The 25,977-nt window shown below is 36.4% G+C and overlaps 1 protein-coding gene across 1 annotated transcript in view; it reads right to left on the bottom strand.

Annotated features, from left to right (window-relative positions):
* The window catches only part of SPAG16 (sperm associated antigen 16), a gene marked incomplete at both ends in the record, with an annotated part of 451,795 nt that overhangs the window by 363,374 nt on the left and 62,444 nt on the right, over positions 1-25,977 (bottom strand). Inside the window, 2 exon segments of the mRNA XM_082484005.1 lie at positions 14,019-14,119; positions 14,121-14,150. Of these exon segments, the coding sequence (XP_082340131.1) occupies positions 14,019-14,119; positions 14,121-14,150 (131 nt within the window).

Here is a 25,977-nt window from a genome sequence, read left to right as displayed (position 1 = left end):
ATTAACATTTAGTGGAAAAAATCCCTTTGAGCTGTGCATTACAAAGAAATGAGCTTTTCAAATCTACCCTTTTCCAGGGGAGGAGAGGCACCCTGGGCGCAGGCTCCATCTGCAGCCTGGTGAGGAGGTCTGTTGGTCACAGCAACACTGAAAAGACATTTGACCAATATTTGCACGGAGGGCTGTCTCTCTTCCTTAGCTACTACTTTTAGGATGTAGAATAACTTGCCATGCAGTTCCAGATAATAAGGTGGTGGGTTTATTTTTTCTTTGTTTTGTTGTTCTCAAACCTCTGCCACTTCAAAGACTATTTTAAGAAGAAGATGGTTTTGAATATCAGCTAGGAACACATCCAAGGCATTCTCCTTCACAGCAAAGCACACGCTTGCTCTTTTCAATACAACAAATTAAAGGAAAAGATTTAAAATAACCTCTCCTCTGTTTCTGAAGTAATTTTTAAATCAAAATATAAAAATAAAGCAGGCTAAAAAAACCTGTCTGCAACCACACGGACAAAGTAAGCTATAAATTTTAATAAAGAAAACTTGTTTTGTTTTGGACAGCCTCTGCCTAAAACACACCATTTCGAATACAGATGGTTTTATTTTTAAGGAAAAAAAAAAACACACCAAAACAAACAAAAACATCAACAGTACAGAATCTCATTCTGGAAATAGCCCTGATAAATGTAGAAACTTCAGTTTCCAGTTTTGCAGTCCATTAACTTTCATGACTATGAACAATCACAAGGAAACAAGGATTATCATAGCCTTAGACAGACATTCACCTGGTTGACATTTTTATTTTCAAATGCAAATTTCTATGTCCCAGGGACTGGAAACTGAATTCTCCATCAATTTTGTTTTGATTACAAGTTAGAGTTGTAAGTCTAATTGTTTTGAAACAAGAAGAAAAAAAAAAAGATACAGGAAAATCTGGCAAGTATTATTCTAGCATTTAGTATCAATTAGTGTAAAATGAAAATCAAGATGTTCTTTTGTCTGGTTCAGAAGCAGTTTGTTAGTTGCTTACCTCAGTAGACACTCTGTCCTATGTTGATGATTGAAAAAATCTTAATGTGACTTTAATGATGTAGTTTAAGACTGAACTAAAAACTTCACAGATTTTCAAATTTTAGCAACATCCACAATTGGGATGAGATTTTAAGAATATGCTAAGCATCCCCAAGGAAATCTAGTCATTTTGTCCAAGTCTCTACAAGGGAATTGGTCTCTTCTGAAACATGGATGCTTGCTTATACACCTGCATAGTAGCTGCTGAAAGCTGGATCTGAATTAGAATTTGAGCACTTCAGCAATACAGGAAGTTTGTCCCTGAAGCTGAGCACAGCCCCTTGAAAATATTCAAGTAAGATTATTACTGCCATACATCTGCTCCATTTCATAGTTCCCGCATCCCTAGTTAGGGATCCCTTACTCCTTAGCTGGTCTGCACAGAACCTATTGTAGATAAGAAACACAAACCAATTTAATCTGATTACGATCTTCAAGAAAATTTCAAGGTTTATGCCAGCCCTAATTAATTATAACAGCAGCAATTAAAGTCTATTTGGTAAATAAACCCACAGCAACAACTCATCACTGCCATGCATCTTTCACCTGCTCATACTTGTTTCAATATAAGGACATATCATCATTCTCGCAGCTGGGAGAAACAAAACAAAAGCACCCATTACATATAGTCACAGCCTCTTACATTTATGGCATCTCCTGCAAAACCAAGTTTTAAAATATATCACTGAATTCCTAGCAGTAGCACGTTACTGCCAGCTCTGTTAACCATAGCAAGAAATATGTAAATTCTTGGCCTAAAATACTGCTATAAAAATTGGCAACAGTTACAGAATTGAAATTACCAAATTTTTTTTTTTTTTTTTTTTTAAAAGTCAAACTTTGGTAATGCACTCCAGATATAAAGGATTTTCTATCACCTGATTTCCTGACCAATTGTATTTGGACATTCTATAATACAATGCTGGAAATTCTCCAGGGAGATAGTTCTGAAAGATTAAGAATGGAAATCAGAAGTAGAGGAAGAAGGAAGGAGTTGTTTTTAGAACAGGTCAACAAGTGAAACAAACTTTCAAAAGTCAGTTTCAGCATTTCAAGTCATAAACCCAGAGGAATTTACTCTTCTCCCATAGGGTTTGAACATGTTTTTCAACGTTTTTAAAACTTCACCCTTCAAACTGAGTTCAGCTCTTACTTTTCCTACTAATCTTATCAACAGTTGCACAGCTCAATGTGTCAATAGTGTATTTTCAGAACTTACCATGAAGAAAATATTGAAATTAAAATGGAATAAAATCATCATCAGGAGTGGCAAAAAAAAAATATAATGAAACAGTATGTATGTTTTGGGAGCACAGTCAATATGTACGCTTCTGTATATGAAAAAGATGCGATGTGAAAATACACAGGCACACCTGCAGATGGGACAGCAGTGGAAGTGTGGAGTAATTCTCAATCTGATTTATAAGGAAATCAAAAGGTCATCATTTAGCTATCACACCAGATGTTTCCAAATTAGTGTACCTTAAATTTCATTTGACTATAATTCTGTCTTAAGAGTACAGCTGTGTAATACAGCGTGTTTTAAAGTGCAAGAGAACTGCCACTTGTACAAGAATGCAGAGTCCAAGATAGTGAAGTTGTAAATTTGGAGATGCCTTTTCTGGGCAGTTCAGACCACCTTGTAGTGTGAAGTGACAAGGGAGTGCTGTTTTACCTTATCTTTTAGGCAGACATACCTGGTAAGTGTAAAGAAAAGGCAATCCCCCATTATTTTAAGCACAGAACTTCATCCTGTGTCCTGTCTGGTCTTCACGGAGAGTGTACAAAATTGGCTATGAACATTTTTTATGCTTTTTCTTTTCCACTCTCCTGGGAACAAATCTAGAATTATCTGTCCTTGTGAAATAATCCCAGCCATTTTTATGAGAGTTTAAAAGTTATTGCATGACATACAAAAGATAGTACCTGAAAAAACTCTATAACAGGTATTAAAAGTTAAGCTTCATGTTAACCATATTGAAGTACAAAGGATGTGAATGTCCTGAGGGAACACTTCGGATCAGTCCTGGAGTGACTCCATCAGTTCACTTTTCAGGGATATTTCTCCTTATTTTTCATTCAACAATGCAGCAAGTTTGCCCACAATCCAACAATGCCTGTTTGTTGGGGTTTTTTTTGCCTGCTGGATGTTTACTCCCTCAAATACAAGAGTAAATACACCTATTTTCTTCTTTACTTTTCTTGTATTTGTCTTGCTTTTCTTCAGAGACACTACAGCTACTACAGTTCAAGTACTACATTCATTTTAATAATTGAAAACCTCCTTTAAAAATATTTAGATAGTGAAGAAAGAACTGAAGATTTTTTTTTTAAACTTCAGATATTAACATCCCACAAGATAAAACACCAATATGAGACTTTCCAAGCCGAAGGGATTAGGAGATAGAGTTATGCAAATAGAAACTGCCATCTTTATGTACCTATGTGTTAGTGTTGTATCTCTAAATCATCACAACCATAAATACCCAAAATCTTTAGTGATTTTAGGTTCAGGTTATGAAACTGGCCTACGAATGAACGGTAGGTGATTTCCGTTCCTATTACCTCGGCCAATGAAAACAGAATTGTAAATACAGTAGGTTTCTAACAAACGCACAACATCTTTTCATGGGTCAGACTAGGAATAAGGAAAGATCAGCAGCATTACTAGATCAATTTACAATTTCTACAAGATCGTATCAAAGAGAGTGAAAAGTGCTTTACAGTATTAATTGCAATGCATTAACTGTTTTGACAAATAGAATTCCTCATTAAAACACCGCACGTGCAAGCTATTTCAGAGTAGCAACTGATTTTTGTACATTATGCATTATTCTTGTATTCATGGAAGTCACTTCCATCTATTTAGAATACATAAATTTTAATTTGGCATTATATTTTTATTATGTTCCGCTTCCATTTTCTTTATCACAATATATTATGCATTGAACATTCTGGTTCTTAGAAACATCACTCAGCAATGCTCTTTACTTTCCCAGAAAACAAACTGCTTATCTATAGGCTAACTGTATATATGTTGCCAACTCAAATATTTATGAAGTCTTCATGTCACTGCCTAAAATCTTACTTTTTTAAAAAAAAAAATACTTTTTCAAAAAATATATATATTTCTTTACATGGAGAAAATATTGAAATTAAAACTTAAAAACTGTCATATGGAATCAAAACAAAGTTCTTAGATAAACACGTTCCACATTTCTTGACAAAGAGCAGTTCTGAAAGGATGCTAAAAATATCATAAAAATGTAAATGGATTTTCAATTTACAAGAAAATTTCAGTATTGTACATTAATTGATGATCTTTTTGCAGATAACTATTTAGAATTGTATCAAAGTCAATGAAGTGTCAAGACAGATATTATTCACCTTTTGGAAATCCTAGAGTTTGGCATTTTTCTATTCTAAAATAGATTGAGCACATTTAAAAAAAAATCCACAATGTTAATTCCCTCATACAATTTAATATATTTTTTAAGCTCACTGATGTATTTCATTTCAATAAAATCTCAACATCTTGTTCATATTTATAAAATACATTTAGAAATAAATTTATTTTCAAAATAACTTTCTTTAAAAGTTAGCACTTCATCCCACATGACAAGTGTCAAAACAATTTCTTTTACTTTTTGTAAATTGCATTTGTTCAAAATAAGCACACTTCAATTAAATATTTAGCGATTAGTGTATATGGTGTCCAGAATATTTGGATCACCACAGGCTGATTGTTTTCCATTAAACACTTACCAGAAAATTACTAACCCAATCTATTCAACCCATTTCTTGTCCACAGTCTATTTGGAATAAAAAGAAAATTATCCAAATTCAGTAGTGTTGACAGTTACCAAGCATCATACGTTTCAGTCCATGGAGAATATGCAAGAGCCTTAGTAAAGTTAAGACAATACTTTTTTTACAATCATGTTTTTGTAAACAAGTACTTCCAGGTTTTTCTGCAAAGTCTGCTTCAAAAAGTACAAAGGTAACTAGGAAAAAAAAAAAACAACACAAAAACACACACAAAAAACCAACACAAAAAAAACAAAGCAAAACTATATGCTTTCCCTCTGTTGACCTTCCCTGAAAATTTACTGTTTTTCTGATAAAGATGCTTGTTCAATAACAAAATTACAGATACCTACCTCATCTCGTGTGTGCACCATAAAAGAACACAATATGACTTCAAAATTATTACTGCTACGGTTTCAAGCTGCCCATTAAAGTGATGGCCAATGCCTTCCCACAGGAGTAAGCACTTGTGGCCAACGTTGCAGACAAAGCTAATGAGAAATAAAAAGACTGCTTAAGACTATGATAGCCAAAAGCTTATAGAGAGGAACAGGAAGAAACATTTACCAGGGAAAAAGTGAGCGGGAGGAAGAGGCAAATGTGGAGCTAAGGGAACCATTTACTTCTCTTATCATTATGGAGTCAGGTAGAAAAAGCTACAAATGAGGTTGAAAGGGTCATAGCCAGGAGCTGTGCATTCATACCATCACTGCAGCAAGCCCTCACAGAGCTTATCAAAGTGTGATCCACACAGTTCGTGCTGATTATTCACGGAGAGCTCACTTTTATTCCTTATTAAACTGCATTACAGGGAGCTAAACTACATTTGACATTCTCCTGTGAGTACTTCTTCGCCGTAAACTGCATTAAAGCTGTTACAGAGAATGTACGATAATGAACAGACTGAAGTCCATGAAATAAACTCTCCGTTACAATGTGGGCCTTAATGCAGAAAGAAATTAAGAACTTAATTTCTATAGGAAACAGTGATGCTCTGAAATTGAAGGTTAAAGCACTGAACTGTGACTCAAAGACATGAATTTAATTTCTGGATCTTCCACTTAGGTAATCTTGCAGGAATTATTTCACATGAGGATAATACTGCCTCGCAGGACTGTTGGGGAGATAAGTGTGCGCGTGAGGTCTCAGCGAGCAGGATAGTCAGAGCCGTATAAGCACACACACAGATATATATGCCTATTCTTTCTTCTGCGCATTAGATCTAAATTAAATCTGTGCTGCCCACTGCAGCCTAGCACTCTACACTCCCTGACTCAGCTTTTGAGTTTCCCATGCTGGCGCTTGCAGCTTAGGCTGCAGGCATCCCCGTTTCTGAGAGCAGCTCAAGCCCAGGCTGCCTCGCACGCATGTCATCCAGCTGTGCCTGGGATGGCACCAGGGCCTCTGGGGAAAGGACCTTGGCGCCGCTCTGCGTGCCTGACATCAGCTACATGTGCTTCCGCAAGGACAGAGGCGCAGCTGGGGCAATAGGCCAGACAAAGCATATTCTTCCCGTCCCACTGTAGATGCTGTTAATTGTACCCACCTCACTTTGAGGCTTTAGGGTTATTTATCACTTGTTTTGGCAGGATGGTAAGAACTTCATTTATTTGCAGTATAAACACACCCTTATATTTTTCATCAAGGCGAGCAAAATGACTTTTCAGTCATGGGGAAAAAGGCATTACTGCAAGCATTTATGAAAGGAAGTTACTTGATTTTCCTATGTTGTAAAGACAGATATAGCAAATTTATTAACAACATTAATTTCATGCTAAAATACTTGACAGGATGTATCAGATAAAAGTTTAAAACCCCACAAAGAAAAACTTGCTGCAAGTGTACAGACTGATCTGTCCAGAGTGACCCAGGCAGAGTTGCTCGTGTCTCCCTTGTTTCAGGAAGATACACTGAGTGACCGATGAATTCTGTGTTTAATGGTCTCTTGCGTTAGCTCCTTCAAACATATTCAAAGGTTATTAAGATGGGGAGAGGGGAAATAAAGTATGAGAAATAGGAATTTCTTTGCACATATACAAAGAGATAAGGATCGACCCAAGCTTCCACCCATATTTCTCCTACTTTTGAAAAAAGGCAGAATTTGAATATTTCAAGAGGCAGAATTGAGTATTTGAATATTTCAGCACACACAAAAATCCAATCCTGCAACTACACTGTCTACACTTATTCACCAGACATTAAAATTAATAGCACATACATCTAAAAGTATTATTAGATATATATAATTTATACATGTTTACATACCTGGTTTTGTGCATTTCTATATATAATTAAATCACAGAATGCTTGAGGTTGGAAAGCACCTCTGGAGGTCATTTGCCCAACACTCCTGCTCAAGCAGGGCTACACAGAGCCAGTTCCCTAGGAATTCGTCCAGGTGGCTTTTGAATATCTCCAAGGATGGAAACTCCACAACCTCTCTGGTTAACCTGTGCCAGTACTTGGTCACCCTTACAGTGAAAAAGCATTTCCTGATGCTCAGATGGAACCTCCCGTTCTTCAGTTTGTGCCCACTGCCTCTGGTCCTGTCACTGGGCACTGCTGAAAAGAGCCTGGCTCTGTTCTCTTTGCACCCTCTCTTAGATATTTGCACACATTGATTGATGAGAACCATCCCTGTGCCTTCTTTTCTCCAGGCTGAACAGTCCCATCTCTCTCAGCCTTTCCTCATAAGAGAGATTCTACAGTCCACCATCTTTGCAGCCCTTTGCTGGACTCTCCCTAGTATGTCTCTCTCGCACTGGGGAGCCAAGAACTGGACCCAGCACTCCAGGGGTGGCTTCACCAGCGCTGAGTAGAGGGGAAGGATCACCTCCCTTGGCCCGCTGGAGACACTCCTCCTAATGCAGTCCCAGATACCATTCACCACCTTTGCCACCAGGTCCTTTTCTGACCAGTTGCTTTCCAGCCCGACCGTCCCCAGCATATACTTGGGGTTGTTCCTCCCCAGGTGCCAGACTTTGCAATTCTCCTTGTTGAACTTCACAAAGTTCCTGTTAGCTCGTTTCTCCAGCCTGTTGAGTGAGATCCCTCTGGATAGCAGCATGACCCTCTGGTGTGTCACCCACTCCTCCCAGTCTGGTATCATCTGCAAACTTGCTGAGGGTACACTCTGGCCCATTGTCCAGATCATTAATGAAGAGCTTAAGCGGGACTGGATCCAGCATTGGTCTCTTGGATACACTGCTAGTTAGTGGCTTCCAACTGGACTTTGTGCCACTGATCACCACCTGTCTAAGTTTTGAAACGGCCTTCCCTCCTAAAGATATTTTTAGAAACATGCTCTTTTCTCTCAGCCAAATTATAGAAATGTTTTGAAAGTGCTAACATGAAAGATCACATGCTGGGATAGCTAGTCCTAGAGAAATACACATGCCTCAGGGTTCCAGAGCAGTTTGGTAAGGAAAATAAATTCCATTCTGGAGCTAAATCTTAGCTGTCAGAGATACAGATTTGAAATCCACACTTTAAAAAACCCTAAAATTTCCTTTTAAAAGTCATGGATTTGAATCTGAAGCATGCAATAGAAAAGAGAATGAGTGAGATACAAAACTAAGGGAACAGGAAAAAAAAAAAAAAAAAAATCAAAACAGGTGAATCACAGAAGTAGGAAGGCAGGGAGTGTCATACTGCCCCAGCAATCCATGGAAGACATGCTCCAAAAAGCTTCAAAACCTGCTATGCTGGAGCTAAACTGATCAAAATGACTACAGCACGAGGTTGGGCTCTGCAGTAGCTACCTTGTATGTCTCTTCCTTTAAAAACAGGTATAATTTTCAGAGGAAAATTAAGCAACAGCTGATGTTGCTAATGCAAATCTCCAATTCGCCATGTCTACTCATGCAAGAAATCAGCACATGATGGCACAATTAAAAAGTTTTACTGCTATTGTAAAAATGGAGTTTAATAAAAGAGGATCTTTTCTAATGCCCTAGGGAGGCAAGAAGAGGGTTTAAATAATTAATAAGGATTTTTCTACCTCCCTAAAGTTTTCTTCTTCGACAGGAAATTTCACCACGTGAATTTTGAACTTTGAATCCTCTGTTTTCTAGCTTGTGTTATATGAGGACACAATATGATTCATATGACTGATCACCTCCTGGTAGATGGACCCTATTCTGCTTGGCATCGTTCAGACACAGAACAAAATGACATTAGTTCACCTTCTCTAAGACAACAGAGAGATGGAAACAAATGGGCAGAACACAGGAAAAAGGGAGACAACATTTGTCAGTATGACAGGCAGCAGTCTCAGCAAACCATCAGGCTAGCTGTTGTCAGAACTGCACAAGCATCACAATAAAGAAGAATATAAAGGAGTGACAGGAAAGACTGAGAAAGTTGCTTTGAGATGTTAATACAGAACTCTTTCCAAATAGAAGGGCAACAGAGAAAAACTACCAAAATGTTTGCTTAATCTGCACTAATTCTGTTAATTTGTTTATACACAACACAGTCTTAATGGCCTGCTCTTCCCATAAGCAACTCTATGAAAACAAAAGTTTGAGAATGAAACAGAAAACTGGGAGGTATATCTAAAAGGAGCTAAAACAGAGTACAGCCCAGATATCAAGGTTTTACCTAGACAACAAAATGCCTGGTTCTTCACACTACTGCCAAATTCTCTTCGTCACCACTTCACTGTATAAATAGAAAACTTGAAACTCTAGGGACAAAGCAGATCAGTATCACCTCATTTTAACAGAAAACTTAAGACTATAAGCTATTTCAAAAGAAGTTCCTCACAAAGAATTCTCTTTCCCGCAAAGATTATTCCTCTGTATGTATGTGTGTGCGCATCTGCATGTATATATATATTTATATGTTAAAAAGTAGAAAAAGTAGTAGAGGGGAACTAAAGAGGGAAACAGTACAGTGTTTTGCAATATTTTCTGTGCAGTCCTACTTCCATAACTTTGCACAAAGAACTACGAGACTTTAATTTCAATTTGTGTATGTCTCGTATAATCACCTACACAATTTTATGCCACGAGTCAATTTGCATGGTTCCCAAGGAGATAAGTTTTTTAAAAATCTTCTCTGGAATCCACTGATAAAAAATGTGGGAAACTAGTATAATAAGATATAATGATGAATTAGTCCCTATAGAAAAGTTATCTTTTAGTGAGCCCATCAGGAAAGCCTAGATAATCACTAAATATTTTGTATTTGCTTTTCTTTATTATTATCTCCAGCTTCATATTTTTACTGTGCCTAGGCAGAGCATTTTCCATTCTCTATCTTTTTCTTTCACAAAATTTCAAACAAGGATAAAGGATTTGGGAACATCAGTTTACATGTAAACAAGAATAATATATGATACATTTTCTATTTATGCAGGTATACTTACTAGGTAAAACATCCATTTAAAAAATTAGGCTATTTACTTCATGAATGCTACCCACAACCACAAGTGGCATTTTTACAGCAATTACTATACACGATAAACATCAAATAAGCTTTGAATGAAGAATTGTAACCTCTGTGTGTGAGGCATGGGAGGGAAGGAGGAGGACAAGATGATGATATCTTAAAAAATTAAGAAAAAAGGGAAGGTGATGGAGCCTTGACTTGTCATTCTGCTTGAGTTAAGGGGTATTTAAAAAGGTCAGAATTAAACTGCAAATAGACAGCATTTTCACAACACTCATTTTCCGATCTGAGTTTTAAATAAGAGAAATAGAACTATTTTCTACCTACAAAATACATTAAATAATATGTTAAATATAGTATTGCATTAATCTGAAACTCTTATGCCATTACTGCTAATTTTTCAGCTGCATCTTAGATAAGCATCTCTCCAAAATAATACATGACCTTTTCCTATTTTCCACCACTGTGCTAACCATTAAGAAGACTGAATAATGCTTGCATGGGCATCTTTCTTTTCCCGAGTGAAGACAATATAAACCACGACAGATGTAGTATTGCATATGGTGACCGCAGAAGTACCTTCCACGGAAAGCCATGCAGCCCCGTGGGGTTACATGAAAGATGCAGAGAGCAGGTGAGGAGAAAGTGAACAGTAAGTGAGGAAGATCCTTTAGGCGTTACAGGTCTTCCAGTGATTCTTGCACACAGAGTAATATTTACCAGGACATTTAAAAGGATACTGGAGAAACGAGCTTAAAGCAGAAGAGGAATGCCTATGTGATGATTTGAAAAGTGGGAAACATTCAGCATAGCAGAAAACAAACATGGTTTCCCAAGGGATTTTTTTCCCCCTCCACAAATACAAGTTTCAATGAATACTGATGAAGGCCTAAAGAACTAATCTACTTTAGCTTTAAGGCATGTAAAAACTGTGAATTTGGATTTTCAGATGCTCGGATTTCTAGAGAAATGTAAAGGAACCTTGTAATATACATGCACGAACCAGACTCTGTTCTGTCTTTTTGATACACTGGGTTCTGATAAGAAAAACTTAAATCATTAAAAAGCAAATTTGGTCTCCTAAGTCAACAGAATGTTTTCTATCTAGCATTGGAACCAGAAGAAAGAATTAATTCTCATCTAGCAGATACTGATTTTCACCTTGTCTGTAAAATCAAATAGACAATCATAATTACTATAAATACATTTAGTGAAAGTTCAGAATTTCTTTAAATGGGCCATTTTTATTTAATTCCCTATACAGAGAATTTAATTTAAGTCATTCTTCTCCGAAAAATCTTGATTTATGCATTTAATAACCTCTTGGACTTTCAAGGAAAGCCAGATTCAGGACTGAATAGCTGCTGTGTCCAACAAAAAATGATAACCCAAGCTCTGGGTGCATTAGCTGTATGCCTTGAGATTGGATTCCATAGCATCTAAAAAGTATGGGCTCCATTTGAAGCTTTTCCCGAAAAATAGAGTATTCACAAATTCTCTCCCCTCTTTGAATTCTTAACCACCTGCAGCCAACAGGGTACGAAAAGCGACCCTTTCTTCAGCACCTCAGAGATCCGTTTTCTTGAAATACATGGGAACCTCAGTAGTTCTGAGTCTGTTATTCCTCCATCAAATTTGTTTGAAATTAGGCAGGGTGTTAAAAAAAATACTGTAGGACATGCTGCCAAAAAAAAAAAAAAAAAAGGCATTACATAGCATTAACAAGAGAAACAAAAGACAGTCTTTCTTTTCTGTCACGTAAAAGGATTGATTTTGGTATTGAGGATACCAAAATTGGTATTCAGATAAGAAAACCTCTTTGTTAATTGAAATGACTATATTTTTTAAATGCTGGTTTTTGGACACTTAAACACATAGAAACTATGATCCACCATGTTCACAAAGAGATTTTTAAGTGTGAATGAAAATTTCAATTACAGTGTTTACATTTTTTCAAGAACACTTTAAAATTCTTTTGTTCTTTATATGCTTTTAGATTTTTAGATTTTTTAAATAAGCATTTCAGTTAATTTTTGAGCATTATCCCAGGCTCTTACTTTCTTTAAAGCATTATGTTTACATGAAAGTCAACACCATATTACCAGTATATGAAATTAAATACATATCCTCACTGTTGTTTTTTTTCAGTTTAGTTGCTGTTTCTCCAAGCAAATTCTAAAGTGTTTCCAAATAAGTTTAAAGACATCCAATTTGTATTTATTACAGTAAATTTCTTTCTCAGTGGCATTGTATCCTTAAGGTGTGATATCTAGTTATTAACTGTAGAAAATACTTAGAATTTCCCAGTACATAAGAGTATCTCTTTAGCAATTACTAGAAGCACCGGACATGAGGATCTAGAATATAGTTCAAGAAAGATGAGGAATACAAGTAATAGTCTTACATGAACACACTTGATATTTATATGTTATTGTTCAAGTATAAGATAATGGAAAAATTTACGTAGAGGTGTCCTTTTTTGACTAGCCTATGAGCTTTTACTGTTTTCAATTACATATTACATATTTTAACATTCAGAATTCGTTTGCAACAACATTCAAAAGTAGCTTGCAACTCAAACCTGGCTTCCCACTACAGGTAAAGGCAAGCTTTTAATACAGCAAACATTAACATGAAAGTGATTACTTTAGACTTGCCCCTTTGTAGCTTGTCGTGCATGCAAATCTTGTAATGTTTTGATCTTTATTCCACCTGATTCACTGAAAAACTTGCCAAGTGTGGAAGTGTCTTTCTCCTCCTCCAGACTGTTTGGGGGGTTTTGTTTTGGTTTTGTGTTCATTTGTGTTGTTACACCCACATCAGCATCTTCTAATTTGTGCCACTGCTTTAACTTGGTGCTGATTTTCTGTAGTTTATATGGTGTATTACTCTATTTCTTCACAACACTGATTTTTTTTAAAAAGCCAGTCAATTGACAAACTCTTAATCTGCATAAGAATTACATTGCCCAAGTTTTTTGATTTCTAAAACATAACTACATTGGATTACGTTTCTTGGATGCAACAAGAAATTAAGCTTCTAAAATTAAGCATAAGAGTATTTTTTTTTCTTCAGAAATAATATACTAGCAGCCTGAGTGCAATAAGAACAGCATCAAGCTGTATAAAGTTTACTTGAATGACAAAAGTATTGATTATTTTAAAAATTAATTTAAAACTATATTCATACCTAGATAACGTGTCAGAATTGGCTGAACTTTGCTACTAGTTCTAACTTTTTTTTTTTTTTTTTTTTTAAGATTTTTTTGTTTATTCTCCCTCAGCCTGCAGCTAGCAAGCCCTGAAATGTCATTGCTTACAGGCTATTTGCACACTTAAGCTAATTTAAGTTTAAACTCTAAATTTTTGACCCAAGGGAATAAACCACAATCAAATACAAATTGCAAAAATATTCAGCATTATAATTCAGTTTCCTGGAAGCTGAGTTTATAGTCATCTCTAGTTCCCATTTTTGTATCTACTAACCAAATCCCACCCTTCTTACTTGAAAGACAAATCTCAATCTGTAAACAGTTCTGCTCAGGTGTTCTACTGTATTTACTCTCCCACTAAATTTCATGATCATTTTTTCCACTTTCACATTCTTCAGAGAGAACATCCCCCTGACTGCTGACAGTAGGTTTCTGGAAATTTACTTAAAGCAAATGTTTCTCAATGATCTGTTGAAAAATAAAACTCAACATGTATATAACAGTAAAATTAATGTACTGTTAATGGTTCCTATGAGCTCACTGCTAAGTCGTGCCCATTTAAAATATTGCTCAGTTTATAATCTCCAGATTTCAAGGGTTGCGTATTTTCTTTAGCATGCACAAGGTATGGGTGGCACTTGAGTATCAACAGGGAACTCTGTATCCTGGAGAAAAAAATAAAATTATTAATTCCCAGAAGCGCTGCATAAGTTCATATGATGTACTAATTATATTACTATTTTGAAAACACCATTTTTTCTTATTTTTCCGCTCTATTTTTCTCCTCTGTTCAATTTTCATCACTTTTTAAAATCACTGTTTTATTCATTTTGATACATATTGTTAAAGCTGAGTGCAGGCATACCTGGAAGATTGAGGTCTGTAGTGAACAACTAAATACTATGAGATTTATTAATTTGTTCTTTTAAAGTTATATTCCTACGAGTTAACTTCTGGACAGTTTATCAATATAGCATTGCTTTAGAAAGAGATCAGCCAACACTACTAATCATTATCTGCAACCAAACATAAATTCACCATTTATACTGGCAAACCCCTTCTTCCCCCAAAACAGACAAAAAAAACCCACTTATGTAGTTCAAGATAACAGCAATGGGAAAGAAGTAACTCTAAACTGTGGATATGGTGAGATATAGTAAAATGGCCAAATAAAATTTTGCTGTCATTTATACTCATAACAAAGTTAGTGTAATGATGTGGGTGTGAGAAAAACTTGGCCTGATACTTTTATTGTTAAAGTAATTTATGTTCCTGCTACTGGAAGAAGATATGGTGTTTAAGAAGAAAGGCTGTAAAATTCTTAGTATAAAATCCCCTGTATTAAATTCAGGACAATATGTGGCTTTAGTAAGTATTTTAAGGAAGACAGTCAAAATTCAGGTAAATGAATTATTTTTCCTTAAGCAGAAATGTTTTAAAATTGTTTAATAGTAAGTTTCAAGCTACCTATTTAAGATGCAGTGATCTACCCTGCACCAGACTGCCTCATGATTAAAATAAGTTAACTTCTAGAAACCTTTCAATTTCATCAACTGGCAGCCAGAAAACTCCTCAATTTGGAATTAAACAACTACTCTCATTATCCAAATTGCTCCATTTATATTTCATTTCCTTCTCTTAATTTTTCTTTTACGTACCTCCCATACTGGAGATTAAAAGAATAAAGTTCAGTCCTCCTGTCAAGCTCAGCATAGCACAATCTGTGGTGTAATCACTGATTGGTCAGCTAAATGAAAGTTTCCACTACGACTATAAATGGAAAAATCATACAAGCACAAAGAGAGGAGGGCTGCAATACACATATAAACAATACAATGCAATGGAGAGCAGCTACAGGTAAACGACCTTTTCTGTTCTTTGATTTCACATATATATGGAGATCCTGATTGTAACTCCAGGCAGCATTTTCCAAAGATCACCATTACTTGGATAAGAAGATCCTTTTCTCTACCTGAACAAAGACTGAAAGACCAGTTTCACACATGCCACATAATCCCCAATAAAATTCACCAATGTGGTAACGCTTGTTGAAGAGGGAACCAGAACTCCAAGCTGCAGTTCAGAAGAGACATTTTCCAAGTCAGCTGATGATGCTGTTCAACGGCGTTGACTACACCAGCTGTCAGTTCCAGATTTGCAGCCCTTTAGTAGCCTCTCCAAAGCAGCAACCCAGGGAGACAGCATCTGCCTTGAATCTGCGGCTCTAAAATTCAGTTACAGATCTCAGGCAAAGTCCTTTCTTCAAGGCTCTTGTTCGCTCATCGTAAAAGGACAAAGACAGACCTAACATTCAGGACGTCTGAGTCCTGGAAGTCTGTGGCTTCAAGAACAAACAGGAAAGCTAATTTTTTAATTCAGATGAAACTAGTTACACATTAGACATGAATTTAGAATGAACTCTAAAGACAAGATGTCCTATTCCACATAGATAAAGTTAAGAATATGCTATACATACTTCTCTCATTTGGTAGAAGTCACAATCATCAAGAAAAACATCGACATCATCAGAAAAAGGAAAGGCAAAATCAGATGTTGATTGAAGTGGATTGCTCAGCAAAGCTTCATGGATAACATGCTTAAGATCCACTGCAGGAATGGATTCCCAAAAAAGTCCAAATCTTTATGATATATATACAAAAATACTGAACACAAACAGAATACTAAGGTACATTGAGCCCAGTTTTCTTCAGCTCCAGAAGTTAGCCTAGAGGGATAAGAACTTAAGAATTATTGCTGGACTGTACCAGTTTAGGAGCAGAAAATCTGGTCCCCTGGACACAGCAGAGAGGTTCTTGCTGTTAATCAAGAACCTTACTGTTGATATACACCGACTTGGTATTCAGCATGCGTGCCATCAGATAGAGGGGGCTAAGGTTTCCACAATAAACCTTCTCAAACTGACCTCAAGTCAGACACGAGCAGACTTGAGTTTTCAGGCTCTTCACCAAAAGAATACAGACTTCCTGGAGCCAGGACTGGCTTTGCCAGGGAAGGGGCAGAAGGGATTGCAGCATGAGAAGGATTCTGGATAAAAGGAAACACATGTAATGTTTCCCAAACAGGGAACTAGGAAATTATTGAGCATGGGCCCCAGAAAAACTCCTAAATTAGAGAGAACAGCCCTTCATAATGACATTAAAGTCAAAGAAAAAGACTTTGGAACACGTTCAAAAAGCTAATTGGACATCATAATCTGCACTTACCATCTACAATCAGCTTGAAATAACTGTCCAGGATTTTAGGCAGGTAAATGGCATACAATGGTATTCAAAACTTATACCATGACTTCAAAAAGATCAGCTCCGCTGAAGAGAGATGATATTGCTTCTTGATACAGAATATATTAGAGGTTTGGGAGGGTTGTCAGTATCTGCACGTGGGGGTATTAACTACATTTGAGCATCAAGTTATTATTAATTGTTAACCCTGGGCTTTAAAATAACAAATGGGTTATCCAGACCAAACCAAAAACCTGTTACTATGGGACCAGGTGACAGAGCTAAACTGACAGAATTAAATGCATGTATTTTTAGTATAGGATAGAGAATAAGCCTCTGACCTATCGCAGGTCATTGTACAATCCAATCAGAAGCAGATCAGAGTCTGCGGTCACAACTACACAGTCCACTTGGTCTCACCTATGCACAGTTGACATATCCCCAAAAAGGGATTATACAGATATGATCATGTAGTATTAAGTTGAGAATATCTGTGAGTCTGTGCTGTGTCTGTGGAGTCTGCTCCAGCGATATTCCTCGAAAGGCTGAAAAAACTCTCTTATAAGTTCCAAGAGTGAATCACGTTTGCTTAGCACAATGTAGTAGAACGTACCACTTTAGGTGGGATTAACGATGATCTACTTTGACCTGAGACTTCAGAAGCTGAGGACAAGGACAAGACAGCTTCCAGGCACACCAAGCAGTGAAGAGAAGCTGTATCACAACATGGGCCTGAATTGTAGAGAAAGAAGCTTCAATGGTTGCAAGAAGCCTCAAGGAAAAAAAATGTGTAAGATAAACAGCATACTACTGACATTAAACACTGGACTAGAACTGGGAATGGATGTTTATATCAGTCTCCCTCTGTGAGATTACTGGCATGGGCTATTCTCCATTTTTGCAGGGCCTACTTTTCTTCTACCACTATTTTCTGTGAAGGTGAACACTATGAATTGCAGCAAGAGGCAGATCTTCTGTATTCTTAAAAAGGCTTTTTTTGCAAGAATAATGCTGATAAAAAGCCAAAATACAAATCTATGTATAGTTAATCTTGCAGCCTCATTTTCAATCAGTGTGGTCTAAGATATTTTCTAAGATTAGCCAGCAGACCAGGAGATTTATTACCAACTCTAATTAACCAAGCTAAATGGCTTTATTAAAAATAGATTGTCATTAAAGAATGTAAGGAGTGTAACTATGCACAATATATTTTAAGGACTACACAAGTCATTACAAAACCGCTTACAAAGACTATACAGTTTTCTGAAAACTTAGCTGATCATTTGTGTTTGCAACATTTTCAGGACATCCTGCTGTGAGAAGCTTTAAAGGAATTACCGTATTCTTTAAAATGCCCATCAACGACTAAGATTAAGAATAGAATAAAGTCAATGTATTTGAATCTCAAAATGCACACACACAGCAGGCATAACCACTATTTTTTAGATTTTTTTTTTGCACTTAACTTGATGGTAGCCATTGTGTTAATTTGTAGGAATGAGCATAGAGCAAACTTCAGAACTACAGACCATCAAGGGAATATCATTCTCTCTCCCATTTCAGAAGCTCTCTACACTGCATGTTCTATAAGGATGCTAATTAACCCGAGTCAAACTTTTTAAATTATTATAAAAATAATTAAGCTAATGACCTAATGATCAGCAAAACTGCATCTATTACAGACCCAAGACCTGGAAGATATTTTTTCAGTGGACAGTGGCTTCAATCACATACATAGTCTAACAAAACTACTCCAAAATCTAGTTTTTCATCTGTTTATTTTTTTGTACTTGATTTTAAAAAAAGTAAGACTGGGTCTGACAGAAGCTGTAGATGTTCACTGCTAAGTTTTGTTCCATCCAAACCATATGTTTCCTCTTTGAATCATAGAATCATAGGATTGTCTAGGTTGGAAGAGACCCTTGGGATCATCGAGTCCAACCATCTATCCTACTCTACAAAGTTCTCCCCTACACCATATCCCCCAACACCACATCTAAACGTCTCAAACACATCCAGGGATGGTGACTCAACCACCTCCCTGGGCAGTCTATTCCAATGCCCGACCACTCTTTCTGTGAAAAATTTCCTAATGTTCAGTCTAAATCTACCCTGTTGGAGCTTGAAGCCATTCCCTCTTGTTCTGTCATTAATTACCTGTGAGAAGAGACCGGCACCAACCTCTCTACAGCGTCCTTTTAAATAGTTGTAGAGAGTGATGAGGTCTCCCCTCAGCCTCCTCCTCCTCAAACTAAACAGTCCCAGCTCCTTCAACCGCTCTTCATATGATTTGTTTGCTAGGCCCTTCACCAGCTTCATTGCCCTCCTCTGCACTCGCACCTCGATATCTCTCTTGTATTGAGGTGCCCAAAACTGGACACAATACTCGAGGTGTGGCCTCACCAGTGCTGAGTACAGGGGCACGATCACCTCCCTACTTCTGCTGGCCCTGCTGTTCCTGATACAAGCCAGGATGCCATTGGCTTTCTTGGCCACCTGGGTACACTGCCGGCTCATATTCAGCCGCAAGCTGAACATTTGAAGCTAGGAAGCTACATACAGAGTTTTGTTTGCAGAAAAACTTCTCAATATTATTATCCTACACAATTATTTTGTAAGCTTTTATAGATATGCAAAACTTTAGCTTCAAACTGCCTTAAGGATGCTCAGAAATCGCATTCCCAGAACACTGGACTCAATTTCCCTGGAACAGTAGGGACTTAGAATGGTGACTGACATAGGACATCAGTCTTACCTTTCTTCTCTGACCAGAGAGGAAGACAAAATCCAGGAATCATGGAGAGCAGACTATCAAAAACATCCTTTGTTGTCTCAACTCAGATATTAGTAAGACACCTGTATCTTTTACTAAGGTGCTAACTAAACATCTACGCCTTGAACTAGCCATTTCACATAGATTAGCTGCTTGTCTAAATACGTTTTTCCACTTACTTATGTGTACTTCAGGGTGTAGTAAGAAACAAAGAAAATCAACCCCAAATGAACACCTAAATTCTTAAAATTCCACTTGAAACATGTGGAAGATAATTGTTAACAGAATTAAAAATCCTTCTTATCGCACAGATAAGAACAGTTTTGGAGAGAAAGATTAACTACGGGGGGAAAAAACTTAAACAAAATCAGAAACATTGAGAATTAGGAAACAAATATGTAAATTACAAATAAGTAAAGATTACTTTAATCTTGCATTGCTACTCCAGGAATGAATCATAATGTTTGCGGCTAAAGTTACACGTTTTTACAGAAAGACGTGTCATGTTCTGATTGTGTTTCAGCCATAATATTCCTGCAGACCTCTGAAGCCAGTTTCAAGAAAAATCCATACATTTTCCACACTTGGGGGGGATTAAAATGAGTCTGCAGTCTTGCATTTTTCAGTGGAAAAAAACCCAGATACTACTTCAGGAGATACTGCTGTAAATTATTGCTGTAAAATTCACAAACACTATAAAAATAAGAGGCTAATATAAAAATATTAGTATTTCTATAATTTCTTATTAAATTTCTGAGGTATTTCTGAAATTGGAGTTTTCACCTCCCTCGCTGTGATAATCCTTTATTTTACTAGAACTTGAGATTCAGCCTTAGATGCTGAGATAATTCATACCTATTGTTCATACTTCAGGGTCTGAATGGCATGAACACTGGTATCACTTGTCACGGCCAGGTGAAATGTTGATTTCCGTAGCTCCCCAGTACACACCAGGTGGAAGCCACAGTTTAAACATATCAAGTCTGTTACTGAGTTATTTCCTACCCAAGAAAGGTACCAAGGAGTTTAGAAACAACACCAGCTTAAGGTATTCTCTCACAGTATTTCCCAAATATGTTATTATGGTATTGATTTATCAAAGCTTCATCGGAACTTCAATTTATGTGAGGCATAGCTCAGTATATAGGTTCTGAGCTCCTCAAAAGGGACACAAACAAGCTGCCTATGAAATTACAAAGGTCAATATTGATTGTTTCCCCTAGATACAAATCTTTATCACTGTGAAATAAATGTGGTATCTTTATCCTAAAATCTTCCTACAACAAAAAGGCTCAAGAATGGCAATATAATGATAGCTCTCCTCCCCCAAGAAGTTTTAGCAATGAAGTGTTATTATTTCATCCTTACTGTATTATTTTCAATTGCTAAATCCTAAGCTAACAGAGAATTCATTACACAAGTTGAGACTTTGCATAATAAGGCTTTGTGAAACATATTTATTACAAACATTGATTGCAAAGACTGACACTACTTCAGCACAGGCAAGGGTAACGTGCATGCCAAAATCCAAGAAATGCATGTCTTGAGTGCTAAGGAGCCAAAGCAATCTATTATGTTTTTGTTCACTCTAGTATCTGCGATGTACTAGACATTTGTACTATGATGAACATGAAAAGCTATTAAGTTTTTTTCTTACATCAGTACAAAAGAGAAAGTAATGCATTTCCTGCCTGTGAAATTAAACATCCTATTACTTTATCATCAAAGGCAAGGAACATTACATTCAAAATAGCATCCTAGAAAGAATCTCTGTGAACCATAACCATTCTGAATGCCTGTCCTCAGTCACTGACAAAGGTAAAAGCAAACGGTGCATTGTATCTGCCCAAACTGTCATTTAAAAATTACACTATCATTGTTACCTGAAGTTACAGGTGTAACAGAATGCCAGCCACTCATAAAAAGTTAGCCATGACCCTTAGTTCATTTACACGTATTATTTCCACAGCCCTCAAAAATATTAGCAGAAGGGAGTAAGCATCATTATCTCCATTTGTTGTATAGACACAGGGAAGACATTCAAATAGATAAATCCTTGGCAAAAGTAGTAGTGCAAACCGATCTACACCCCATCCCATCCCCAAGTAATAAAAGCATCTATTACTGATTCTTATATTTTACCTAGAGAGCCCTATAGAAATCAGAATTGCATGAACTCCTAAAAGCATTCCCTGCCCCGAGACCTCACAGATTCATATACAAAAACAAACCACAAGAGGAATAGACTTTTTTTTCATTAAGAACCTGAACCATATGAGGATTTAGTGATTTACCCCACATCAAGCTGAATTCTCTAACACAGCTTGTAAAGAAAACTCATCTTCAGATCTCAGACCGTTACTTAGTTCTAATAAGATACAAATCTTGTCTTGATGGAAATCATTACGTAATTAAGATAATTTACCCTTAAAAACTCTTAGAAATCTTTCTTTTCTTTCCTGTCCTGAATTTTTACAGTAGATTGCCTTTTCGCTTCTGGTAGCAGGGCTCTTCAGATCAAGTCTACAGTTTTTGTTTTTCTTGAGGAAGACACAAGAGACTCATTTGTCAAAACATACAGAAGACAATGAATAGATAAGTGGAATTGATCTAAATCATCCCACAGCTGAGAAAAATGTAGTATAGTTTAATACAAAACAGAAAGCATCCAAATCAGTTTATCTAAATCACAGCTTGGCCTTGGCTATATCATCATTACACATAGTTCTAAGTTTCTCCTTACTCAGATGTTAAAAATTGAAGTTGAAAAGAAGTAGCTTCACCATGCACTTGCAAGCAAGATCAAGCCTTGTTACTTTATTCCTAAAAAAATAACAGAAGCTTAACTGAGGCAAAGATATTGGCCAGTAATTTGGTGTCCTGGTTTGAGGTAAAACAGAATCAATTTTCTCTTCTGTAACTTTACTTTTTAGCTAAGCCTCTTCTAGCTACTGAAATTAACAGCATATTGGGCAGACAATGTTCGCTCTTAAGAGTGGTAATACCTATGCTTATAGTTGATGCCAAGGCATGGTACACAGAGAGGCTCTTACACTTATTGATATAACAAGCAAGACCAGCTAACGTTGTTACTTGCCTTGTTGGAGGGTCGGAAGTGGAAAAGCATAGAGGGTTCGCACCTGGGGGGAGGACCAGACAGGACAGGTGACCCAAAACTGACCGACCGGGTATTCCATCCCATCTGCCTCATGCTCAGTATAAAAGCTGAGGGATCAAAGGGCCAGGGCTCTTTCTTCAATGGCCGGCATCCAAGGAGGACTGTCTGTTCAGCTGCCTTTGATCCTGATCCTGAATCCTGATTCGGAAATCCAGTTCCTCTCCATCACTGGGTCCAGTCTGGGACCTTCCCAGCTCCTGCTGGTGACACGAACACTATCCTGGGAGCTTGACACAGTTTTGTACATATTTCATTATTTTCTTTTTATTATTAGTATTTCATTAAGGTAGTTTAGTTCCTTCTAAACTCGTCTCTTTCTCTCTCTTCCTCCTCTCCATGAAGAGAGAGGTGGGGAAGAGCATCTGTCACTCGACTCAGTGGCCAGTCTGGCCCAAACCACGACATTTGGATATTCGAAGTCCTTCGCTGAGGGAGGAGGAGTGATCTTTGTTGGTTTGTTTTTTTGTTGTTGTTTTTTTTTTTTTTTTTTCATAAAAATTGATGACAATCATCATCAGTAGTTCCGATTTGAAAATTATCAAGGTCATTCTTAGACTGCAGTCAAGACACGCACAAGGGGCACAATCATAGCCACATGTGCTGGTGTATCCAGTTTAAAAAACAAATCGGTATTTTGTTCAGAAATGGAACAAAGTCATGAAAATTAAATTATTCTTAGGGCATAGCTACTATCTATGTCCAAAACTCAGCAATATATCCTGACTTGTATCACTAAATATTTTCAAGGAAATATTCTATTCTCAAGTCTCACACAAAAATCAGGATTATCTTTGTTTTTCTGTACTTGGAAAAGTACTGCACTAATCACTGATAGCTACACTTATATACCATTGAAATGATCTTTTTACTCAAAGTTAAAGAGACAGAGGGAAAAAAAATTAATTTTAATGATTGTTTGCTTAATTTTCCCCCCAAATCTGATATGCTTATATTATGGAGGATATATTTTGGTTTGGTTTTTTTTTTTTTTTTTTTTTTTTTTTTTACATTTAACAAATTTCAGTATATTGAAATTTCCATATTTTAGATCTATTTCTAGATTTTAGATCATATTTTAGTCCTATGGAAATCAGTAGTCCTACTCAGAAACTCCATATTAAATATATAATTTTCACAATAGGACTTTAGTTTTACGCTGTATCTCAGTTTTTGTCCAAACTATTACAGCTTTCAAAACAATCTAAGGATTACTAAGAACGCATATAGTCAATGAAACAATGAAAATAGTCTTGGCTGTAATTGCTCGCAATGAATGAATCTTAATCATCAGACTATCAAAAATGAAGTATGTGAAATAAGCTAAAACATTTTAAAAAGCAAACTATTTTACAACATTTCAAAAAATTCTTTTACTTTCCTTAATTTTTAGTTTTTACAAGAATCAGACAGTTCCTGAGAAAAGATCTGAATAACGACCACTATTAAGATGATATGACACTACTTAAATTTATGTTAAGGTTCAAAGTAAGTTTTTAAGAGAGATTCAAACCTGTTTCTGTTTCCCTCTTTGCCATGATGAAAATCCTGATACTCCACTCTGTTCGCCCAGTAGCTTGGTTTTGTTGCAGTGGAGATAGGGGGGTCCCTTCAAAAGGGACCAAATACTAACCAGGAAACTACTGAATGAGTATTAACTGCTTTGCTGCAAAAGTGACAGAAATTTAATATAAAATATAGTAGTCAAGTATTATTTAATCTTCTTTCTCATGTTTTCTGTAATTGAAGGAATAAGGTATCCTTTTCCAGCAGGCTATGAAAAGAAAGGGATGAAGATATTTAGTGCATCCATTCAACAGAATGCCATCAGCAAAATATTCAGTAGCCAATGTTGTATGATTCTAAATGCTGAAACAACTCAATTTCAAAATGTTTATAGTAACTGTACAACAACACAGTTGCACTTTACTTTATTATTTTAATCATGACCACAATTATTTTACAAACAGCTGAAATGTAAGGAAAAGAAGTTGAAAGAGATAGCAGGAGTGCATAGTAAAACTTTTATTGCATACTACATCTTACTTGGCTTGCTAATAAAAACCATAAAAAGCGCATGCAAAGGTTGTGGCCACATAAATCCTCCTTTTTCAATTTATAACCCTGACAATTTTTCCCTTTTTTTTTAATAAAATAAACATGACAATAATATGTAATAGGTAGCAAAAGTGAGATTAATTAAAAAAGCAATGGCAAAACTGTTCTGACTTCATGTTCAGAGCTAGTGTATTCCTGCAGCTCTTCAGACAGTTTGTGAACTGGTGGCAACAGTAAATTTAAACTTGAAACTGCTCCTGACAATGTCAGCTTTAAGAGTCTGCCAAATCAAGTCTTCCTACAGCCATTGCCTATGCAATAAAGAAACCAGAAAGCAGTACTACTATAAACATATATCACAGGCACTTGATACCTTTTTGACTAGAGGTCTTGTTAGTACTTATTGATAAATTTACAGAAATTATTTGTCTACAATAAAAAGGATAAATTGGAAGATCAAAAGCTGCTGCAGTTCACTAGTGTTTTGTTTCTTTACTTGTGGCTATTAAAACCGTATTTCTCAATGATTAATAATCTGAGACGAAGAATAAGAGAAAGTTAGCAATTATAAAAAAATCCATCCCTGAAATGCAATAACTTCCAATTTTTAGCACAACTTCCTTAACTTTTATTGCCAATATTTCAAATGTAAAAGTATAAAAGGAAATACTCTATGCAAAACATACTGCCCAACCCTACAGAAAGAAAACAACTAACATTTTTGCTTCTGCTAAAACTTAAAAACTTCTCAGCAAACACCTAAATAAAGCACATCTATCAGTTTAAAGCAACATCATTGTGGATGATGCTGTTAAGGATAAACATGCCACTCAAATGTGGGGAATGTAACATAAATTGTACACAAGAGTAACGCCCAATGAGATGCACAGCTGCTTAGAGCACTGAGAGCTTGGAGTCTCAGGGTCAAGAGCTGAGAACCACAGAATAGCTCCTTGTACTTGCTCCAGATTGACCATAGAATGATTAGTAGATTTAAGGTGCTCTGCACCCACACTGAATGAAAAAACAAATACTTAAGCTTCATAAAGATGAACCGATTATTTCTCCAGAGAAGGAACAGTCCTCAAAATAAATTATTAATTGAAAACCTGTTCTTAGAAAGGATATCTACGCTGTACAGAAATACTACGTGCAGCTTCTCCCATCACTTCTACCATCCCAGCTACCTCATCAAATGTATTTTTAACCCCTTCTTCTGATTAACCTAGTCTGTTACAGGATATAGC

Source organism: Vanellus vanellus, assembly GCF_965231255.1.
Source record: "Vanellus vanellus genome assembly, chromosome: 5".
NCBI lineage: Eukaryota > Metazoa > Chordata > Aves > Charadriiformes > Charadriidae > Vanellus > Vanellus vanellus.
This window is presented reverse-complemented; position numbering and strand designations above follow the sequence as displayed.